Here is a 24,962-nt window from a genome sequence, read left to right as displayed (position 1 = left end):
TGACTGACAGCTTTCTCTGGGATGTGTCCAAAGTCATTGGAATGACAAATGCATTGGTGTTCATTTGCAGAATGGGAGATTCACACTGCTCAGCTTTAATTGTCTATGAGAGTCCCTGAGGTTTGACACAATGCAGACTGAACCTGTCTTGTCAGTCGCCTACCTACGCTGGAAGACAAACACAGATACACCGCTGAGTTCTCGCTGGCCTGTGACCAGTGTGTGTGGGTGTGTAGACACATATGTGAGAGGCTGTCTCCACAAGACATTTCCATCAATATTTTTATGGGGAATGTGAAAATATTCAAAGGAGGAGAGAAACAGTCAGAGAGGAGTCGCAGTGTGTGAATGTATTTATAAGAAGAAAGCCGTCTGAGGGTGTCTTATTTATAATGGGACATTGCGTAGGTATGTAAATTAAACTCACGCTCAGAAGCAGGCACTTGTTCTCCTTGATGGCACCCAGGCAGCCGAGAAAGCCCGTTACCATGACGATGGCTCCGATGGCGATGACCATATTGGCAGCGGACAGTGAGGGGAATGAGGGCGAGAAGGTGGCGAAGCTGCCCTGCGACACAGAGAGCCAGATGCCCACGCCCAGCAGCCCGCAGCCACATAACTGAAAGGCAAGAGATAAGAAAGAGTTAGGACATCAACAGCAGATTTTCAGGGTTAGCTCCAGGAGTGATTATTACGAACAAGTTAAATGTAAAGATCGCCCCTGCAAGATTTGCTTATAATGACAGACCTTTTAGAACAATTACAGTAGGTTAGGGTAGGTTAGCTCTTAATAAAAACTAACTCTAGCTCAAAAAGCCCAGTGCAACAGGCGCTATTACCCACACAGTCACACAAAACACGAAAATCAAAAAGGTTTACACCAATTAAGATTATGATAAGCAAATAACAGCCCTGCAGGAGATTAGCAACAATTGGATTCGGGCCGTGCTTATTATGCATATGGGAGCTGATAACGCTGAACCCAGAACAAACATAGATGTAATTACTGCCACCTTCAAACATTTAAAAACGTTCCCAAAACGACCTGCAGTAGATTTGAGGTGTATCTAGAGCAGGGGTTCTCAAACTTTTTCTGTCAGGCCCCCCCTTTGGAAAAAAAAAAAGTCGGGGCCCCCCACCCCCCCCCCCCCCAACACAAATAGTCACGTAATGGGCCAAGTTAACATTTGTTAAAATACATCAATATGAACATGGGCATCCCTTTAAAAAAAATGACTTTGCTCGAACAGTGATAATAAAACAATGCTCCATAAGTCTGTGTGGTCAAAAAAATTGAAGATTTGTTTTTTAAATATTGAAGGTAAAAGCATCAATCTGGTGCACTTTGAGAGCAAAATGAAGAGATCTATGGATACATCTCTCAACACCCATTTGAAACAGAACTGTAAACAGATTTACTATTTCTTACAAATTACATTTTTGCCGGGGCCTAACAGAATAAAATACCCAAAGACATCTCAAATGAGGTCAAATATGGCACGGCACCATGGTAAATCACCGCAGCGTCACCCTTTCTACCTTTCTATTCCCAGTACTCCCCTTGTCTTTCTCATCTTCGCACCACAGAACACTCGTCTGTCAGCAATATGTGCAAAACCTGCTGCGCATGCAAATAAACACACACCAAAGCACACACTTGGCTAACGTGTGCACACACAGTCATCAGCAGGTAGGAGTTATGAATAAATCCCTGCTTCCTTTTGTTCTTTCACAACTAATTAATGAATCGACCACACACAGCGCTCTTAATCAAAATCGGACAACATGTAACTGATGAATAGCACAACAAACATTGAGATGTGCTGCAGCACTTTCACAACAAACAAAGAGTGGTTTGACTGATAGCACAATTCTGCTGATCAGCTGTGTCACATTGCAGGCAAACTAAATGACTAAATGGCACATTACAAGTCCACCAAACTCAAAAGTGGCTCTCAGAGATGTCTGGGGATGATGTGTAAGGGAAACATTGGGGTTTTAAATGCAAGCCTGACGAGGTGGTGGGGGATGCATCAGGTCTAATGAGTCCTATAGGATCTGTAGGTACATAAACTGAGTTAAGAGCAACCCCATCTCCAGTGTCAGAGGAGTGCAGTGACTTTCTAAATAACCCGTGCCCTTTGTGCAGCTGACCTCCATGAGGGACATTGTTTCAGTAGGTGTACCTCAGGGATTATGCTTTCCCTGAAAATAACAAATGTTCTGAGACTTTCCCAGGAATCTTTAAAAAAGTACTGTTTTTTATTGTTTGTAGTATAACTTTAGCTACAGTCAAAACATATTAGTTATATTTCAAGCAACGCACAAGGACACAATATGCAGTAACCTGAAGGTAGCCAACTTCACCGCATTAGTGTTTATTATTGGTATTCATATTTATTAAGGCAAAACATTCATTTATGTTAATCAACTTTAGAATTAACATAATATAAACTTTGACTTTGCATTTCACTTCCCGATACTGTAGCTGCAGGGAATTTGAAATACCAAGTTCATTGTCTGGGATTTGCTTGCTGAGAACAGTTTCATTGAAGTGATATTTAACACTTTTTCATTTAATAAAGAAACCGAATTCATGAAATGTGTCTTTCTTTTAAATTTAGATTGACATTTTCTGCTACCATTGAGTTTGAATTGTGAGACTAACAAAGTAGGTAACTGTTTTGCTGCTGAGTTTTGCATCCCTGCACACTTTGTGAAGTGCATCCACTCAAAGAATCACATTTACATATGTCTATAGTTATACTTATATTTTTAAAGAATACCACCCTAGAACATTTATGTGTGTCTAATATTACATTTCACAAAAAATTGAATGAATACACATGCTCTCATGAAGACACTGAGATGATGAGATGCAATTAACAGTGAGGACACGGAGAGAAAAATAATCAAGGCTGCATGTGCATAGATGACTCAGGGTAGATAAAAGCCCCATTTGAGGGTGCTCAAACTCTAGCACTGATAGACTGTGCTGCGGGTGTGATCTTGTGAAAGATTGAAGTAGGCGCTCTAACAAACAAAGTCTGAGTGCTGCTGTCAAGGTCGAAGGCAAAGGGTGCAGCAAATAAGCCCGCCCTGCAGAATCTGAGAGAAGGACACTCGTTTACTCACATATATATGACAGTAAAGTTGCATTGGATTCCTCACCCAGAACGTAAGAGTGGTCTGACCACTCGTGAGAGAGGGAGAGAAAGAGAGGAGCAGTAGTGTTGTACGACATTCAATCATCTATAGTCTAAATAATTCAGAGGCGACTGTATTAGCTGGGAAGCACCCGATGGCCCTTTTGTGCAACCCTAATTAAAGAAAGGAGAATGAATATGTCAATTGAGAAAGCTGGTAAAGGTCATGTCCCTATAGTGCAGCTAATATACAGAAGGCCAGATTATGTAAAGCGTGAGGAATGGTTCAGAGGAAGCAGGGGAGGAATAGAACTATGGCAATAGCTTAAGAGGCCAGATAGAGTAGGACTTAATGCTCGCGAGGGGAACACAAGGAGGTTTAAGAGTCCAGGTAGGGAGTTATAGAGCACTTTCACTTAATTGTGTTTAATGCCCAGTAAAGGGAGCTTGTCCAAGTGTGTCGTGCTCTTAAGTGACCGTGAAACCCCCCAGCCCCTGCTCAATCTGTCTGATCTGAGGCCACGAGCAGTAATCTCTGCCCTGCTTCTACTAACACTACGACAACAACAACATTAGACCTTTGTGAAGGGGCCACAGAAAATACCTCCAGTATAAGCTCTTATCTCTTTCATTGTCTGACCTTGGATCGTGCCACTTGAGCTTGACCCCCAGCCTTTACACTGAGCCTCTTATCTACTTCTAATTGTGGGGCCGCCATGTTTTGATATCCCATCTGCAGGGAAGGATCAAGGAATCCCCAAATAGCAGCGAGGCTTGTATATAGTCACGGAGAAGGCTTACTATTAAGGCAGTCATTGCTAATACATCAATCAGACATGTAAAGTACATGCTGCAGGGGTACGATTAACTGAGTGGGTGGAAAAGGGAACTGGAAAAAGGGACATGGATATACCAAAATAACAGTTTATGCATCATGTTTCAATTCACTGGTGGTGTGAACGATGTGACGCAAGTCAATGCAAAAACTGATGCAATTACTTTTCTGATCTGACACTAGTGCTCACACCCAGTATCTGCTCTCTAGTCACTCCAATCCCCAAGTTCTACTAGTCTTACTGCTGCTTACATAACATTATTTGTTGTCGATGCAACTAGACCCAGTGTGATTCTACGCGGCAATTAAAAATAAATCTGTGCTCTGGGCTATTACTCAGCTTTTACAATCCATGTACTGTATGCAACTTAGCAGAGCAGAGACCTATCATTAAACAACTGAGGTTGACAAATGACAGGTAGCCAGGTTCACTTCCATTCAAATTTGAAAAGGCTTCAGTGAGGGTCCTTTTTTCAGCTTTAGAATTTCAAATATGTATTCCTGGAAAAAGCTATTCAAACAAAGTGTCTGTTTTATCTGGTTAAAATCCCCATGCATTCATGAGGCGCAGAGATGTTTGAGGATGATAGGAACATATCTTTCAGCCGTGATAATGAAACACGAATTGCAGTGTGGAGCACAGCACCTGCTGAAAAAAAGTTAACAGCACCTCAGACAGAAGGGAGGTAAGATGGGCCTGTAGAAATCTGCTTGATGCAGCTTTTTGTTTTTCCATAACAAAGAGTAAGAACATTTAGTTCGGTTTTCGGAATGTGAACTGTGGAAAAAGCGACCAAAGGAGACAGAATGTAAGGAGGAAAGAAGAGCAACATTGACCTTCTGGTGGAGGAAATCGAAATACATGAGGTGTGACACTATTCCCTGCTGTGTGTGGCCCTTTAACAAGCTCAGGGGGAAAATAATTGGAATAATACTGTTAGAATCAACTGTTAAGGACATTTTCAAACAGGAAGAAAAGGAGAAGGGGGTCAAACCATAAGACGTTCGAAAGAGGGATAGAAAGTATCAAAGCCAGAAAGATTGGATGCACAAGTGAGAGGTCTGCAGGAGAAAGAGGGTTCGGGTTAAGAGGGAGAGATGAAGACTGAAATCGAGGCTGACCCTTTATCCGAATGGCTGGCTCCGAGAATGATCAGTTGCTGCGGTAACTGGCTCAGTGACACGGAGCCTCTTGACATGGGACCCCTCTTCAATCTCACCCAGAGGAAGGGGGCCTGAGAGCGGGGTGTACAGTGTGTGTGTGTGTGTGTGTGGGTGTGTGTGTGTGGCAGTGGGATGATATTGACCTTCACACCCTGAACACTCAGAGAGGTCACAGTCTTGTCATGAAGAATGACAGCTTTTGTCAAATTACTACTGTGGCTGCTCTCATCACAAGAACTCAATGGTCCTGTGAATGAGTTTTAAAGTTTGATAGAGTGAGTGAGTGTGTATGTGTGTGTGTGTGTGTGTGTGTGTGTGTGTGTGTGTGTGTGTGTGTGTGTGTGTGTGTGTGTGTGTGTGTGTGTGTGTGTGTGTGTGTGTGTGTGTGTGTGTGTGTGTGTGTGTGTGTGTGTGTGTGTGTGTGTGTGTGTGTGTGTGTGTGTGTGAGCGCAGTGGGCGCCCATGTGTGTTGGAGTCTCCTTCTTCAGTTAACTGAACAACCTGGTGGCGTGTGTATGTGAAAAGCATGTTTTCTATTAAATGTACACCATATATCATAGCCTTAAAATGTAAAAAAGGAAACTACTCTTGGATTTTTACATTTCCTAAGATCCTTGAACAAATAATTGGTTACCACTAATTAAGTAATGAAAGCAACACATTCTTAGCCTAAAATAATGACAATTGATAACAAATAATTTGGTGTTACATGTCTCATTTAACATTTTGTCAAAAATGAATGGTTTGCATGAAGTGCATCCTGCAAAAAGCATAAAGTTCTGCTCTCATCAGCACATGAATGACTTTGAAACTTCGACTGAATTGCAGGCTGGTACATGGATCAGAGAGGAGACGAATACAAGTTATAAGTATAGGTTGTGAAGCTGTTAATACTTCAACATGTCTGGCATGGACCCCGCATTTTTCCAAATAGTGGAAACACTGGTGTAATAAATAACACGTTTTCAAGTTTTTGTAAAATAAATAATCAAAGAAACTTCACTTGCATTTCTTCAGAATTATTTCATATGATTAATGGGTACCACTTTACAATAAAGCCCCGGCCACACGAGGACGATAACGGTCGTATCTGCTACAGTTCACTATCAGATTGACGGTTCGGCCACAAGCCGACATGGAAATGCAGAAAACGATAACGATAACGGGTCCCAAGGTGGGTAGATCTGAAAACGAAACGCTCCGTGTTTACGCCTATACGATCATGTCCTGATAACGTTGAAGCAATAGCCCCGCCTCTCCCCACCTCTCCTGCTCAGAGATCAGCTGCTGGGCTGTCAGAAGAGGGGGAGGAAAAGAGAGGCTCCGTTTTTTATTATTATATTATTATATAGAGTCGTTATTCATTTGTTTTAAAGCTCAATAAATAACAAAGAAGACCTTTGACTGGCACTTTTCTAATTTTGTCTGGAAGATTTCAACTTTAACGGACATGTTGACCGGCGAAAATCTAACTGTAACTCTGCCGCATGGTCCCCTCGTCCCTTGGAAGAGGCGGAGAGGTGGGTGTTTGTCATCTGCTGGTGGCAAACCGGAGAGATTTACAGCAGGAGCACACACTTGCCTCGGGGGGGGGGGGGGGGGGAGCAAAATGGTTTACGGTTGAGGGAACGCTGGCTTCGAGGCCATTAAGGGTCAGACGCAACGCAAGTGATTCAGGGTGCCCAGCTGTTTAGTCTATCTCCCCAAATATGTTGCTTACTCTCTCTGAACTAGTTAAAAGGGCTATTGAGAGAGAGAGGCGCTGCAGAAACCCACCCGTGCAGTCAGAACCTCTGGCTGCTGTGACTTGTGATGTGAAATTCTCCGGCCGATACTTGTAATAAACCACCAGTGTTTGACATCAAAGCTCCAACTCTTCTCGTGTCTCTCTGAGTCCTGACTCTCCGTTGCTGCAGAAGTTTCCCTTACAGCGCCACTTACAGGCCTGGCATATGTACTACAGTGTCTCCAGCGCTTTCGAGTGGTCTCGTGTGAACGGACACGTTTCTGCGTGTGGACAGAATACTTTTTTGATAACGATTGCGGTCCGTTTGCGTTATCGTCCTCGTGTGGCTGGGGCCTAAGACTACCCTTAAAAAGGATTCATAAAGGATTTATATTTAGGTTATGAATTAGGTTGTAAACACTTTATTAATCAATAAGAACCATTTATAAACCAGTTCTAACATAGTTTTCATACATCAACACAAGCACACTATTTGGCAAGATGACTAAGCCTTACATTGGCTACGTAGTGAGAATCAACTGAGTGAACAACAGATACCAAGGATGCTGGCTGATGAAGAAGACAAAGTAAGCTAAGTAGCAATATAAGATTTAGCAGTACAGATAAATGTGGGCTCACTATTTGGCAAGCAACCGGTCACAGTTGCCCTGTTTATCTCATGTCTTATAAAGGCTTATTAATGATTTATAAAGTGTTCACAACCTAATTAATAAATTACTTACAAACTATTGGTAAACTCTTTATAAGCAGGGCCGCCCCTGGCCAACTTGGGGCCCCAAGCGACATTGTGAAATGAGGCCCCCCCCCCCCTAACCGACAGGAGTGAAACACATTTTTTTGGAAACAAAGTAGGCTACTTTGCAAATATGATTCCTGTTTATTATTAGTATCAACACAGTTACTTTTGTATACAGTGAGGTAAATGGTAAATGTGCATGTACGTCTGCATTTCCTGCCAAATACTAGCCTCAAAAAGATTCAAATATAATGAATGCAAATAAACTACTTCCACTAATAATAATAATCATAATCATAATCAATTCAATAATATAAATACTATATTTTTTAATTATAATTTAGTTGTAATATAATCAAGACAAAACATGCTTATGACATGCTCAAAAACTGATATTTCTTAAATCTGTATTCATAGTTCCCTCTGTCAGCAATGTATCAACAATTACACACACATTTCTATCAGTCACAGAGAAATCTGTGTTGTGGTTGACATGATGATGACTGTTAGGAGTTAAGGGGAGAGGCTGAGCATCACCATAAAATGTGCAAATTGACATAAAAATGAATAAAAGGGGGGAAATGCTCCATGTTTTTTAAGCTGTAAACTTTAACTGTTATGTAAGCCAACTAGACAGACAGTTTATCACTATTCCTCCTGTACATTAGCAGATAAAAGGCATCACATACTTGAATGAATGGTAAATAAAGAATGCTCAAATAACTGCATCTCCATTAGCCTATATGCTATGCAGAGACTGCCTTCTTCATGTGGTGAATTGCAGCTGATGTTTTAATATGGCAATTGGCAATTTGACTTATACAACATTCACAAGTTGTACATTTGACTCATACAATAACCCACCTTCGGGTGATGCTCTAGTTTCTTCATGTTTTGTTTTTTTCCCCTCTTGCTTGCGCCGGACTGAAACTGTCTTTTCACCGACATCTCTTCACCTGCACTAGTGGCCGTATCAAAGCCGTGATTGGTCAGATGTCAATTCATTGCAACGGTGTCGGGTTACAGACGTGCTCCCCTTCTCACCTCTCACTCTCGCGGAGGGTGCGCGGAGAACTGAGCGGAGAACTGAGCGGAGAACTGCGCACAGCAGCTGAGGCCCTCTGGGCGGGGCCCCCTGCTTAAGGCGGGGCCTCATGCAGCCTGCGTGATTGGCCTGTAGGGAGGGGCGGCCCTGTTTATAAGGGTAGTCTTATTGTAAAGTGGTACCGATTCATGTTATGACAACTGTGTTATACTGCCTGAGAATAACAAGGCCAAAGTGAATACAATGAAACACGAGCTAAACACACCAGGTGACAAACAAGCTTTCTTTACATAGACATAATATCTTCTATACACATCTGCTGTGCCATACTGCTAACTAACCTTTTGCTTAAGTAAATATAAATCACTTCTACCATTACAGCACAAAATACCCTACATTGGGGAAAATGCCAACCATACTGCAGTACTTTAGGTTGGAGCAACTTTATTACTTTTTTTTTTACGACCCTCTGCCCTTTGCCGTTTCCTGTTCTTTCCTCTTTTCTTTATTGGTAAAAAAAAAGAGTTTTCTCTTGCGCCACAGAACATCTATTGCTTTAGCCTGTATTGATATTGCACTCAAATGAAGACAGAGGATATCCACCTCCTCTGACAAAGAACATCTTCTTTGTATTTCTCACCAAGTGATCCCATGAAACTGTGATTCATGCGGCCATATAGTACTAAATGGCCCGCCCGCTATGAGATGGAAACGGAATACGAGAGCAACAAACATATAAAGCTACCATAAACTTCAAAACGAAGGCGTAAAAAAGCCTGAAAGTGAAGTCAGGCTTTTTGTATTATCTACCGAGCACGTGGACATGATTTTCTTCAAGGCATGCTGTGAAAGTAAAAGAGTAATTTTATGTAAGAGGCTTTTTAAATGTGCCTGTTAGAAAGGAAACTAAACAAATCCTGGTTTTTGCAACCATTTTTTTAATATTATATTATTATTTCTAACATTATCTTGATTTATAATTTGAATCACCTTGACTTAAAGAAAACGTTTTGTGTTTTAGGTTTGCTAAATAAAGGACTATGTTAATTTATGCCCTCGTCTTTTCACTCAAACTCAGCCTTGTTAGAGAGTAGCTGTATCTGACCAAACAGATTACATGAAAATCAATTATTCAAAGTCAATTTGTGCCAAGTGCAATATTTTTTGTTGGATTCAAGTACACAAACAATCATCAAATATTTGTATTTCAACAATCCACTTAAGAGCCGTCAAAGTGTGATACAAATTCTCTCAGAACAGGATACAACTTTAATTGCACTTTGCTGCTTGTAACCAACTTTCATTCAGATGGACAACAGAGAAGTGCTGTATTGTGCTGTGGTTGTGGTTAAAGTGTATATGGGCATTTTGATACCCTCTTTATTGAGGCTCAAGTGACACAACTTTCAGAACCACTTGTCAAGCCTAAGAAGTAAAGAAAAAAACAACAACATCGTTTTCAGAATAATTTCTATTGACTATCACTGAATTCTTGCAACATATCAACAACTGCAAGGGCACTTGGACATCTCAGCCAAGGTCAATCTGCTACGTATTTTAATGGATCCTTCCTTTGACCCTGCCTTACCCTTCCACAAACTTTCATGAAAGTTTTATGAAAGGAAATCTTGATGACAGCATAGGCAATAAACAGCTTTCCAGTAAAACTCTCCACATCTTTATCCCAAGCTTTCCGCAGGCATCCCCATCATTCCCCCCGTGAATACGGTATAGCCGATGTCTGTTGTATAACAAGTAAATAATTCACAGGTTCTGCGATGATGGCTAAGGAAGTGCTTTCAATCTCAAAATAAACACTGTAGGAATTCAAAGAGTCAAGACGCATGTGGGGCATGATATCAAAAACTCTTCCTGGTTATAGCTTCATTGACCCAGAGTGGGTAACACAATGTGAGAGATCACCTAGAAAATCCTCATGACTGATAACCATTTTCTATGAGCATTTTATTTTGGGGCTTTTATGGTTCAAGTACATATTGTTTACACATTTCAATTGACATTCAGCATCTGTCCTGGAACTCTTATAAATACGTTCCCATATAAGAGTTGCGACTATCCATCACATGCTTATTCAATTATCCAGAATGGTGCAATTCTGTAGTGATTCTGGTTGGAAGCCTAAGCTGGGCACTTTGAAGAGCGAGCCTAGATTACCATGCTCTCCAGTGATGCAGCCATCAATGATGCAGGGTTTGCCATCCCTCCCTCCCTCCCTCCCTCTCTCTCTCTCTCTATCTCCAGAGAAGAGCAGAAAGGCCTATTCGCCGCAAAGTGACTCTAAATCAATTGCGCCAGGAAGGATTAAAGACTGGCTGTCCGAGCCATCCCTGCTGTCGCATCAACACTCTTTCACACCTGACAACAGCCTCTACCCTTAGAGGACAAGACAGGGAAAGTAAGAAAGAAAAGCCAGGACAATGGCAGAAGAAACGCCATTAGACATCCCTGACTAATTCTGCCGTTAGATCTCTAACATTCCAACAAGACTCTTCCATTATGCATTGAGGACAAGAAGGAGAGCAGGAAGAAGTGGAAAGTCATCCACAGATTGGGGCTAGAGAGAGAAGCTCTGTGGGGAAGAGACTCTGAGACATTCATACTGTAGGGAAATGGGCACCCACAAGCCAGGCACCAAGGCACTTAGTACAGTGCCAAAGCTCTAGTCCAAATAATAACAAACACCAGAACAAGAGAGCAAAGCTTGAGGATGCGGGGCACAAGCAGATAGGGCTCCTGTTTATTCTTACCGCTTTCTCTACCCATTCCACTCAAACCGATGCTTAGAAACCCTGTGTGCGCGGTCCTTTAAGGAGATGAAGAATCATACAAATCCTAGTGATGTTCTAATGAAGACAACACTATTTAAATACATAAACTGAGCTACAGTGGGAGACGTTCCTCCACAAGACGCTAATTAAATGTGAATATTGCCGCTTGCTGTTGGCATCAACTGTGCTTATGGAGATGTCTTACGAGGCATTTCCATACAATAAAAAAGAAGCAGAAAGAAAAATAAAGATCTATTTATGTGGTAGGCAGTGCTCTTTCACGAGTGCCTGTTTTCCTCCACATAAATGTCCATGCCTGTAGAGGCATACAAACATTTGGCCCGTATAAATATCTCACTCTGGTCTGCAAGTGCAGCCATGCTGAAAATCCTCTGAGGCAGGCAGACGGTTGGACGGCCTCCCATTGAGTTTCACTAGTTGAAGGGCTTAATGAGCATGCTGGCTCAGCAGAGGTAGAGCCCGGCCAGAGAGTTGTGTATTAGGCAGGTTGGACACTCGACCTGTTCCCCGTGTAGCACCTGGAGCAGAAGACCAAAGGGCTTAAAGGAATTGGGAAATCCCTAATGCACTGTATGGCAGCTTCAGTGTGCTGTAAGTAAAGGAGAAAGCCGGAGAGTTGCACTCTGCACATTTCTCTGCTACTTCCTGCAGTACCGCAAAGGGCCACACAATGTCACCATGGAGGGCTATAGCTAAATTGACTTGTATAGGGGCATCTGTTACGGAGAGTTCCCCGACCGAGCTGTCCGTATGCTTAATACTCTCCCTTCTCTCCATTTGAGACCCTACCGCAGCAAACCACAAATAAAATAATAACCTCCAAGAGCAAAGAACTGCAGCATACAGTCATTTATTTTCCTAATAGGCATAGGGACTATGTGGGATGAACTGAGGTGACTTTGGATTACTATGTAAGAGATTGCCTGAAGAGCAAAACATGTGGTTACAAATTCATTTTGAGTGTTTGACAATTGCCAGGCCTAAAATGAGGTGAAAACCAGCCCTTGGATTTCTCCCTGAAAATGAGAAGGCACTCACAACAGTGGAGTGTGTAAGGGTATTATCTCCAGGGTCACTTCGTCTGACCTTGTGCAAAAACAGACCGCTGCTGGGTTCACTGTGAGTGGCTAGGGGGGAAATGTGATACCAAGCGTGCTTTGTGTTAGTGTGCCTACATGTTTGTGGAGGCAGACAGCTTTTTATTATCTCGTTTCCTAAGCACGGTGTGGCATTGCTGCAGGGACGGTCTGCACAGCCCACCAACATCTGACCTAATGCTGCTGGAACAGGACATCCATTAGGCGCACTGGCACAAGCACATGGCCACATTTTGGCACAATGTGAGGAAGGCTTACCACACTGTTAATGAACGGGAAGGATTTCATCTGCCAATGAGTGAAGTGACTGGAACCCAAAACAAATATGCGGGGGTGAAGTGGAGCCTGTGCCAAAAACACGCCATGTCTATCCTGTAGGTGTGCCTTTAGATGCTTTGCAGGTGGGGTGTTGGAACGCATTTTTTAACAAATGCATAATAGAAATGTGTGAATATCTAAGCATGTGTTTATTCCTGGAGGAGTGTTGATTTGAATGGAAACACTCCTGCTATACAATCCAAGGCATTATGCATCCCTGGGGGGAGAGGAGAAATGAAGGCGCAAAATATGCACATCATCTTAAGTGAAAAACCAAAGCACCGAGCGGAAGCCTGGCGAGAAAAGAGGAAATTCAAATTGAACGACATATAATCAATAGGCCCTTTGCATGTCATGCCAGAGGCTAAATGACTGTTTCCATGCACTTACTGAGTTTTTGAATACCCTTTTTCTCTTCACGTAGTAAATTATTCACCACACTTATAAAAGCAGAGCTAAGGGAAGATACTGTGGTGGGAGTGGTTTGCTAATGTTAGTACAACCTCTCCTATGAAGTGATTAAGTAGCCTGGCAGTGTACAACCTAGACTTTTATTATTGGCCCTGTTCCCTATCCTTTTGTGACCCCGTGTTACTTCTTTTCATGCTGCAGGGAACAGTTTGTTTCCTTTTTCGTCTTCCCCCAAGAATGCTGCAGTGCTTTCTATAATCCTAGCCATAATTCATGCTTTATTATGAAAAAAGAGAAAGAAAGAAAGAAAAGAAAAAGAGCTTTGGGAATATTTGCAGACCAGAAGCTCTCCTGAACACAGCACCTCCCTCTCCCTCGGAAATTGACCTTATTCCCTGAACGTGTGCCAAACCGGAATAAAAACAAGACCTTACGTTAACTAATAGAGAGTCAATCTGTATTCATAAGAGGTGCAGTGTGTCTGTGGGCAGCTTTCGAATGCTGATGACGCTTCGTCTGTATCTGCTCCTCATCCGGAGGGGGTCCAGGGAGGGGAGTGATTCTATTTCACCTTTGGCATGGCACACACACTGACTGAGCCTTGTCTAAAGGCCAAAAAGCCCTGCTCATCCATCATTACGAAAAACTATTCTCGTTTTAGACTGCGAGGGGTAAATAAAAAAGAAAAACTGCAGACGTGAGATAAAAGCCTTGACAGCTGAAGCATTAACAAAAAATGACATTCTTAAAAAAACTTTTCTAACTTTGAATGCGCCTCCAATGACATTGTGCTGTCATATGGTGAAGCCGTTATCAGTTTTCCCTGTGGTTGTTGCCGGAGCTATCTCCCTTTATACCTCCTCTTCCTCAGAAGCGTTTTATTTATTCAGAAACAGCTCAAGTGGGATCATCCCACTTGAGCTGTTTCTGATATGATATGCACACTGCATATCGAGCTCTGTGGGGATATGAAACTTTTCACTGAGGGCTCCCTAAAGACATGACCTTCAGTCAGTACTTGAGAGTAGTAAAATCTTCTTTTTTTTTTCACGACACACTCTTTGTACTCTTGACACGAACCAATGTAGATACCGGTCTGAACGAGACGTGACAACCCCCTGCCTACAAACACACTGTTAAAAGACCGTTTTGACCAGTGTAAAGGTCAGAATTTAGTGTCCGTTTGACAGGACAGAAAAGCTTCCTTGACTCAGCCCCTTTTACTCTCCTTTCCTAAACGGCTCTTTGGAGGTGGCTTTACAGTCGACATTCTAATTAGCGCGAAGGGAAATGGACTGTGTAACTCTTCTTTGCTAGTCAGCCAACCCCTGAATCCCCATCAGCCCCTCATCTCAATGCACTGGACCACACAAAGACACACACCACTAAATAATAGTAGGGCATCAATCCCTGTATTAATGTTGTGGGATAATAAAAGCTGTAATATTCACTGTAACCTACCTCGGGCTGAAAGAGAAGGACACACGGGGAGGAAGGAAGGAGGGAAAGGGAAGTGATGTTGCATGTAATAAGACTCCATCAGTCATCAACCCACATCAACTCCATGTCCTAACCTGAATAAAGCTGGGTTAGTATTCAGGAGATATGAGGTTGTAAGCGTCAATAAAATAAAGGCTAAGCAGCCTCTTTGGAACAGTAATCTTTGTTTTCAGGGGATACGGTAACAAGCTTGGACTAAAAAAGGAACATATGGATCAATGCCTGCTCACAAACAATAAATCAATACTCATTAGATCTGTTTTCGAGTCTCTGAGAAAACAAATTCTCCGTACTCATGAACTCGGCTCAGGCATGACATACTAACCCTTTCAGCACTATATATGTTACTCCCCAATGAGCGTGTGAAAGATAAGGAGCCTGTTTCATGCCGGAGAAATTTGAGAACTCTGGGTCAGCTGGCGGAGAGTAGGGTGGGGTTTTTAGTTGTTTCAGTTGGTGCTTCAACCTAGAGCCCCCTTGAGTATGCGCAACTGCAGTAAAGTCACACTCAGCCACTCCCCCACTCCCCACAAGTGTGCATTTTTTATCACACTTATCTATGGATGGCTTCGAAACGCTCTGTTGGAACAGTTAGCACGTGCATAAAAAAGACCAGTCATTCATTTTAAGGACATCGTCCATCATCTTTGGTTTTAGTCTGAGTCATCATTTGTAATTTTAACAGTTGTTCTCTTAATTCAAACTGTTGGATATTTTAGTTTGAGATTCTCTGCATCTTCTACTTGTGATGGATATAAAAAAATAAAGAATATGTGGTCTGGCTTTATCGTCTCACCACTGTATTAAAACATACATTTATATTCAAGAAAGACACAGTTATCTTATACGGTCACGTTTTAAATTAAGTTTCTCAATGACTAACTAAAGTATGGGCTGGATTTGTTAAGGGTAGCTGATGAAACATGTGAGACATTGAGCGAGTTCAATGAATAACATTATTTTATATCTGACCTCCATATGGCAAATTACTGAGGTCAGCAAACCTTGTATTCACCTATTGAAGGTCTCAGTCTCAATCACTGTGGGGCGTATGCAGAGCAAAATGTTAAAATCAAAGTCCATCTATAATCTATACTGTGGTCTGCATAAGGAATTAGCCTCATGTGCACAAAGCCACGTGTGCCGATGTGCTGATTGCATGTATTTCACTTGCCAGTTGCCACTAGTGACCTCCAGTCAGAACTTGAAGAATGTTAGCACCTGCAGTGGAGGCCGGTCTGTCATCAGACACGAGTTCAAAGACAAACTAAGAGACGGATTAGTTTCAACAGAATACTGTGTGTAATTTCTGTACGTGATCGCCACACCACCACACTGACTGTTAGCTTGGTCTCTCGCCAAAGCATGAGTCACACCGGAGAGTTGAACATTTTGTCAATGGCCCACGAATACGAAGATCCTTTTTTAGCCAGTTGAACTGTGCGCACACTTTGTCACCTTGCTTAAAATAACTCACATGATCACAACTATTTAAACACAAAAAAAGCCAGAAGTTGGACCAAGGTTTTTTTAAACATCAAAGTCATCAAAAAAGTATTACGTTCAGAACCACAGAAACTGATTTATGGGTCAAATTCACTTTTCTGTATTAACTACAAAGCAGGAGGAATTCACTTTCATTTACTAGTTGATTATTTCATCCAAGAGGTTTTTTCTATATATGATACAATTGGATTATATACAATGAGATGATTTAGTTTACTCTGCCTCAAGATGTTGTGATGATGTATTTGAGAGGATTGCTGATTGGCTCTCATGTGGGTACACTCTTCGTGGCAAACAAGAGATTCCACACAGGCGGACAAACCTCTACTCTACTGCATTAAAAAAAGATCATTACAAAATGAAACAACGAGATATAAATCCTTTACAAAGGCACATCGCTACTATATCTTCAGTTCCTTGCCTGTGCATGAGGAAGAAACAGTTCAACAGCAACAGAACATGTAACCAAGTTCTTGGCGTGGTGCATCTTTTCTTTGGATTATCGATGTAATCTTTGCACGAACAGATCCAATGCCAATGACTGCTGTATTTCTCATGCCTCCCTCCACCTCTATGCACCTCACACTCTTGTGTCAAGCCTTTAGTGTTGCTTTGGTTGAGGGTTCACAGAGGGAATTTGCAGGAGAGGTCAAATTTAACAGTGACCTCAAATGTAGTAGCATGGCAGCTAATCTTTGTATTAATTTACAGGTTTCTTTCTACCCTTGTAAATGTGTGTATCTGAATGTTTAAACATTCCCTTGGGCCCTTCCTGCTCCCTTGAATAGTGATGTGTGCACAAATTTCATGCCTCTCCAATTGCTTTTGTGTCCTCGTGGGAATACTTTGGCCCTTGACTGATTAAGAGACCTGTCAAGCACACCTGTGGTCCAGGTCAGTGTCATAGGGCCAAGCTAGGTCAGGTCACCGGAAGCAAAATGACACAAGTTAGCAAAAATGTTTTCCCGCCATGCCCAGTTCTTTTTTTGCAATGACACAGAGTCCTTTAAATGCAAAGTAAACAGAGGAGGAGAAGTGGCAGGCTCTACGTTTTGTGTGGGAGTGGACAGCTTAAGGGTTCATCATTTGTTGAGAATCCCCTCAGACTAGCAGTTATAAATACAAACCACAAAATACAAACGATAAGTTTGAAAGATGTTCCTTACACCTTGAATTTCAAAGGGGTTATTTTCAATATTCCCTCACATAAAATCTTTCTCAGCCAACAAGGCCATGTATCAAGGCCATAACAGTTAACAAGGCAAAAGCAATGATCAAAGGAAGAGTGTTTTATTTGCCTGTTTGTTGGGCTGCTGGAGCTTTTGTTGAGTGTTTAAAACCTATTAAAATGTTGTCGACTTTATAGAACAGCAACTTGTTCCAGTATATTTGCCAACTACCTTGAATTGTTTTATATCGTTGAACTCAACATTAATTAAAAAGGTTAAAATTGATGCATTTCATGAAAGATTGATGTATAGGAGATTAGGTTTGCTGTACTTTTTAAGATTGCCTTTGAGCTGTGTGCTCTTCATTATCTAATATTTCATAAGCCAGACCTTCTGGCGACTGAATTACTGGAATACTTTTGTCAGAGGACAGAACATTGATACAAACAAAGTCAGGCCACAGGGCTCATCCCTGTACATGGTACATTCTGGTCGGATGGTCTGAATTGACTTTGCTCAGGATACAGTACTGGTATTTTTTTTTGGTAAGACCATTCAATTGGCCTGTTACCCAAGGACATACAGTATGCTCTTAGTTTGTTTTGGTAAAAAAATGGTACAATCTTAGAGCCAATAATTGGCTATGCTTAACAAAGCTGGATGTGCAGACGGGGACTGAAAAAAGGCCTTTTGTCTGAGAGTAGCCTGCAGGAGAGACTCAAACTAGATTTCCTAATCTCTCTGGACAACTTCAAACGAAGGTTGGCTGATGTTTTATCTCTATTGGTTTTATCCGTTTAAATAAAAAAAGGCGACATCACTTTCTTAAAAAATTGGCGATACATGACGTGTTATATTAACTGTATCCTTTATGTGTGGTTATTATACTTACCCATTGATCATATGTTTACCGAAGTAAATTTAGTTCTCATTCATAACACTCCGTTCAATGTCTCACTATGGGATGCGCCTCATCGCGGAGCAAACAGAAGCATCAATCTCATTACGCCAATCCTGATTGGCTGGTGATCTTGACGTCAGCGTCAGGGGAAATCACCCCCTATAAGTAGCTTGCGCCACGACGCATGCGTCATTCAAACACCTCTTCTCGCTTCAGAGCACATCTCACAGTAGCCGGGCAAGCTTCACTGTCCACAGACTGAACCCAAATACCAATTTCGGACGACGGGCGCTCGCCGGCTACTCCTTCTGCTTCGCAGGAAGACGGTAGTACTAACGCTGTTAATATTTAAAATCAACCTTGCCCTTCTCTACCCGAGAAAGTAAGGTAGGTCCGATTTTTCAAGCTAGCAGCACACCTGTTGCTAGCTCGCTCCCTCTCTACCGACACCACGGTAGCGAGGAAGTTTTTTCTTTTCTCTTCTCCACGGAGGAAGAAAGGATTAAAGGAGCATACTGTCACACCAGTCAGTATTCTCCGGGAATAAAAGACCCACACCGTACTTTTCTCCGGATTAAGGACAGGGTGGTAACATCTTTTTTCTCCCATCTTACCTGTCGAGAGCGGGCCCTCTCCACGCCACGAGGGGAACAAGATGGACGCCCCTCTCCCTCACACCAGAGGAGTCAGGGACTCGGTGGCTCGACTCTGCGGGTTGAAGATCTCGGGCACATACACACAGCAGGTCTGTTCGTCCTGCCTCGGGCTCTAGGCCCGTCACCAAGCAGGAACCCCACGCTGCCAGCAAAGTCGGACCGTTTTCAGTCCACAATGACTGAAAAATCCTATAAAGCTGCAGCATTGTCCGCCAGGGCCCTGAATGTGTCCTCGCTGCTAACCGCCTACCAAGCGGAGCTCTGCGAGGACCTGTCGGGTAACCCGGGGGCAGCCACTCTGGACGAGATGGCAGCGGTCACAGACATTTGTCTCCGTGTCCAACGCTGCGCCGTCCAGGCCACGGGCAAGGCAATGGGGATCATGGTGGTGCAGGAAAGAGCGAGATGGCTCAACCTCACCACCCTCCCAGACCGGGAAAAGGAGGATGTGCTGGATATGCCCATCGTTCCCGGGGGAATTTTCAGCTCCGCTCTCGCCTCCATGCAAAGGAGGTGTGAGATGAAGAAGAGGGAGGACGAGGCACTCCACCTATGCCTCCCTCGAAGGGTCCAGCCGCTGCTTTCACAGCAGCAGTCCTTTGCCCAAGCTGCCTCGAACTCTGCTCGGTTTAAAGCACCGAAGACGCAGAGGTCGCAGCCCGCCCTTAGTCCCCTTAGCTGGAGACAAGGGCAAACTGGCCTAGAAATTCTCCGGTTCCGGCTGCAGCTCAGGCTCAACCAACCCAGAATTTCGGCCAGCAGTCGAGGAAGAAGAAGCGAGCGGCGTGACAGCCCCTCCTTCTCAGACTCAGAGAGGAGGAGATGTGACATCTTCACTGGCTCTAAGGAGCATGCAGTGGAAGATGCTCACATCATCTGCTTGGGTTTTCAAGACAGTAACACGGGGCTACAGACTCCAATTCGCTGTCACCCCTCCTCGCTTCTCGGGCATTCTGCACTCGCAGGCCCGAGGAGAGTCAGCCCTCATTCTGGAGAAAGAGATTATCTCACTCCTAGAAAAAAGGGCAAAATCTATAGTACCCGCCGAGCAGAGTCAGGGCGGCTTCTATTCCAAGTACTTCCTCGTTCCCAAACGGGGAGGGAACGGAATTCGGGCCAATACTTGATTTAAGGGCTCTGAACAAATATCTAAAAAGATATAAGTTCAGAATGCTCACTCACACATCTCTGCTGCGAGGCATTCGCCTGGCGACCTACCTGGACGACTGGCTGCTTCTCGCACAGTCGGAGCAGGAGGCTATTACGCAGACAAATGTCCTCGTTAAGCACCTGCTCAACCTGGGTTTCATAATAAATACAGAGAAGAGCCCCGCGCAGACTGTACTCTTCCTGGGTTTACGCCTGAACTCGGTGCCCTTTTCAGCTCGCTTGTCAGCGGAAAGAGTGAAAGCTTTCAGAGCTTGTCTCGCTCTTTTCCAGCTGCGCAAACATGTTCTCTTCAGATCATGCTTGCGATTGCTGGGGCTCATGGCGTCAGCCATCTTGGTCGTACGACTGGGACGCTTACACATGAGGGAGTTTCAGCGCTGGGTGGCCGCCCTAAAACTAAACCATGCCCGTCATGGCGAGCGGAGAGTGATGGTTACTGTGAAATACGTAATGGCACTGCGCCACTGGCTGCACCCGACTTTTCTAGTACGGGGTGTGCCTATGGGTGCTCTCCTTTCACGGAAAGTGGTCACCACGGACGCATGTCTGACAGGCTGGGGAGGTATTTATGAAGGTCGCCCGGTGAGGGGTCTCTGGAGCAGAGACCTCCAGCGGGCGCACATAAATTACCTGGAGCTTTTAGCGGTGTTTCTCACCCTAAGACGCTTTCTGTCTTTCCTCGGGGGACATCACGTCCTCATGCGGACAGACAATACGACCACAATATCGTATTTTAACCGCCAAGGGGGGTTGCGTTCTCTCCAGTTACACACACTGGCGCGCAAACTTATGCTATGGAGCGGTAGGCGTCTCCTCTCTCTCTGAGAGCGACGCACGTACCGGGAGTGATGAACCTCGGGGCGGATCTATTGTCCAGAGGTACACCACTTTATGCAGACTGGACTCTACATCCAAGGATTGTGAGCCAGCTGTGGGTGCGTTACGGCAGCGCCGCGGTGGATCTGTTCGCTTCGAAAGACAACGCTCAGTGTCAGCTGTTCTTTTCGATGCAGGATCTGAATGCACCGTTAGGCGTGGATGCACTCGCGCACGATTGGCCCCCGGGCCTTCTGTACGCGTTTCCACCCCTGGCTCTGATACCTCCAACTCTGGCCAGAGTGAGAGAGCAACGCCACACACTTATTCTGATAGCTCCACACTGGCCAGCTATGTACTGGCTAGCGGAGATATATCAGCGGCTGTGCGGGCAGCCATGGCAGCTCCCACTACGCAGGGACATACTGTCCCAAGCGGGGGGGGGGCGATCTTTCACCCACACCCAGAGCGATTGGCTCTATGGGCCTGGCCCGTGAGTGGTACCGTAATCGGGGGTGCTTTGTCATAATGACCAAGCCCCCTGTGTCCTGGGCTAGCCTGTTACTAAGCAACGGCTCTCCCACTGTTTGTGGAAGCAATTGCTGTGGGGCCCGTACGAGTCAGAGCTCGCAGGCACCTTCGGGTTCGCGAGCTCTCTTGACTCAGGGTCTGGCTGCATCCTGGGCTCCGTCCAGGATGTCTCCCATCCAAGACATTGGTGCAAGCGGCGAGCTGGTCCTCGCCGCTCACTTTTGTCCGCCTTTTAACAGTCTGGACGTTCTACTCCCAGTTTTGACTCAAGCAGTGCTGGGCACCTGGTTGAGTCGGAGCCCTACCTGTTAAAGTTCTGGTCGGTTTGGTGATTTTCGAGATAAGCTCGTCTGGCAATACAATACGGGAGCTACAATATCCCATAGTGAGACATCGAATGGAGTGTTATGAATGAGAACAATAGGTTACTTACGTAACCCCAGGTCTCACAGTAACATGAAGTGAGATGTCTCACCAGACGGCCCTCCTTGCTATGGTGAAGCGAGAAGAGGCGCTTATTTTGAATGACGCATGCGTCGTGGCGCAAGCTACTTATAGGGGGTGATTTCCCCTGACGCTGACGTCAAGAATCACCGGCCAATCAGGATTGGCGTAATGAGATTGATGCTTCTGTTTGCTCCGCGATGAGGCGCATCCCATAGTGAGACATCTCACTTCATGTTACTCTGAAAACTGGGGTTACGTAAGTAACCTATAGTTTTCTAATTAATCATTTACCTTTAAAATCACAGTGTCGAGGTATTTTGTCATGACTAAAGGCGAGTGATATAATATATTTATACATATATTTGTTTGAATTTCTCCTTTTATCAACCAGAATTTTTCAGCATTTTCAAGTTTTTGTACTTTACTGATGATAAGTAGACATGCTAGAAACAGTACTGAAGGGTGCACACGCACAACATAGTCTCCATTTGTCATGGGACCCACATTATCTTAGTTTCTAGATTGCTTCAGTCATGATTTTTGAGGGTCAGTAAAACGATGACGACTTATAATGCAGTGAAGCCAGCTGAAGTCCAACCTTCCTCCCAGCCAATTGAGGTGGTTATATATAGATAGCACTGGCAAGCTAACTAGTACAGGGGACCGCGTTGAGGCTTCGGTCACAAGGCCAGCTGTGATTTAGTGCATGATCTTTAATCTAAAATCAGCCAATGGCGTAATGGAGCCAGACTGTTTTCCATGACACGAACCAGAACAATATTTCCCCCGTGGGTTTAGGAGATGAAGTGAATCAATTCAGAATAAATGGAGGATGATGAGACATTAATTGTGGGTGCACTAGAGGACGGCAGTGGAGAGTTTAAGTGGCAACACTCAAAATCAGGGCAGGAGGAGGCCTAGTAAGTCAACTATGTGTATGCCTCTGGGATTCAGGGTACATGATCTGAATACCCCATTATTTTTGGAAGATGTTAATGTGAGGAGGGCTATGCAGTGTTTGTGAACACATGGTTCGCTGTGTGACCATCTTTTCAATGTCACATGCACACATTGCTCACGTCACGCACCAAAGTGACATTCTGGGTGTCACATGGTCCTATTCTTGCCAAGACACATCAAATTAAAAGTGGATGAAGAAGAATGAACAGCCACAACTGTGGTCACAATTGACAGTCTTGGCAAATGCTAAAACACAGTAAAAGCACAAGTTGAAAAAAGTTGGTGAACTTACATCTGACAATAATGTCAGTTACACAGCAATACATTATTAAAGTTTGCTAACATTAGCACAAATTAGCCACAGTAATTTAAAGGTCATACAAGACTTAACGAGGCTGTAGCAACAAATCCCTGAGTGAGTGAGTGAGTGAGTTGAAGCAAAATGTACGTTTCATTATTTATGTATTACACTTGTAACTGTGTGTTCATACAGAACACAGGGGAAGAAGTGGCAGGAATGTGAAGCAGTTTGATGCAAAGGTGCCGCAGATTCAAAAGCCTGAGTTAAAATTCTGGAGCTTTACATACAAATATGAGAGGACAAAGGAGAGAGACTATCTTTCAATTTCATTCACTTGAATAAATGACTGAAAAGGAGAAAGGAGACAGTCTTCTTCTGCATAGAGCCAGCCAGATATGCAACATGAGACACATGAGTTTAAGGTGCAACATCAAGCAGTGTGTCGAAGAATATATATTTTATCAAGGCAAATGAGCCTTAAAGAGCCTGTGACACGGTTTTCCCCCATCATCCAAACCCATCAATTTGAGTACATATTGTCCCCTTGAAAACCGTTACTGAACTGATTTTGGATATTTGTACTTTGATAACCATTAATCTGCCTTCAATGTTGACCATTTTCTGGATCTTCTCGCGGATTCTTCAAGTCCCGCCAAATGATGGGTGACGTCATTGCGGGCACAGCGCTCCAGCTGCACCGTCCAGGATCCCAGCATCTGCATGTAAACCTTTATATATATATATATATATACAGTCAGATGTAAACGCACGATGGCGCACACAGCAGCAAGCTCAGACAGCGATGACAGGTTAATGTTGAACGTGTCTGAGAGCTCATATGAGGCTGAAGGATCGGTTTATGTTGTATCTGTTAGAAGTTTAGGAATGAGGTGCGTCAATATGGGCGATCATATGGTCATGTAGCCAGTGGTGGACTGGGACTAAAAATCATCCCGGGACTCTCGACCGGCCCACTTCGGTACCGCTAGTAAGCTGTCAACGGGGGGAGTGGGGGATGTAAAATACAAATATAATGTATAATGTCTGTGTCTTTGACATTAGCGCTGCTAGCCACCTGTGCCCTGTACTACGAAGCCAGTTCAACAGACCCTGGATATGTTTGAGTAACAAACTAACAACAACAAACTAACAAACGAGATCTCGCTAAGCGGTCCTACGACGCTGGTTATCAACTCGGTAAATCAAGCCAGGGTTTCTTTCTCCAGCTGAGAGCGCGTTCACGTCTAAGACACGAGTGGATCTGACTTTAATTACATTTGACTCGAGTGTTTCGTCAACATAATGTGTTAAATAATACTTCTGCATCCAGTCTGTGACACTGTGAGTGTTGCACGGCCAGATGAGGCTGGAGAAGCTGACTCAGATAAGGAAATATATGATATATTATGATATTATCTGATTGATGATCTGATTGATGATGTAATATGAATGATAAGTGCGACACGTCGGCGTCTTCTCTGCATACGGCAGTTTAAACTGTATTTCCTTTATCCTGTAATATGACTTGAGAGATTTAAATTCCGCACACTGAGTGGATCTCTTTTCTATAGGCGCCGGAGGCGGACAGCGTCAGGTAAAATAAGTTATTTAGCCTTCTCAAACCTGAGCCTCACGCGCCGCCTATGGGGGATGTGCTAGTTACTTATCCGACCGGCCCACTTCGGTACCGGCCCAT

At 43.8% G+C, this 24,962-nt stretch overlaps 1 protein-coding gene across 2 annotated transcripts in view; it reads right to left on the bottom strand.

Annotated features, from left to right (window-relative positions):
• Positions 1–24,962, bottom strand: part of tspan9a (tetraspanin 9a) — a 251,899-nt gene that overhangs the window by 34,898 nt on the left and 192,039 nt on the right. For both annotated transcript variants that reach the window (XM_034086087.2, XM_034086086.2), the window contains one exon: positions 428–619. In XM_034086087.2, coding sequence (XP_033941978.1) covers positions 428–619 — 192 coding nt within the window. The remainder of the gene's footprint in view (positions 1–427; positions 620–24,962) is intronic.

This window comes from Pseudochaenichthys georgianus, chromosome 6 (assembly GCF_902827115.2).
Source record: "Pseudochaenichthys georgianus chromosome 6, fPseGeo1.2, whole genome shotgun sequence".
Taxonomy (NCBI): domain Eukaryota; kingdom Metazoa; phylum Chordata; class Actinopteri; order Perciformes; family Channichthyidae; genus Pseudochaenichthys; species Pseudochaenichthys georgianus.
Note: the sequence above shows the minus strand (reverse complement) of the source record. Positions and strands in the feature narration are given on the sequence as shown.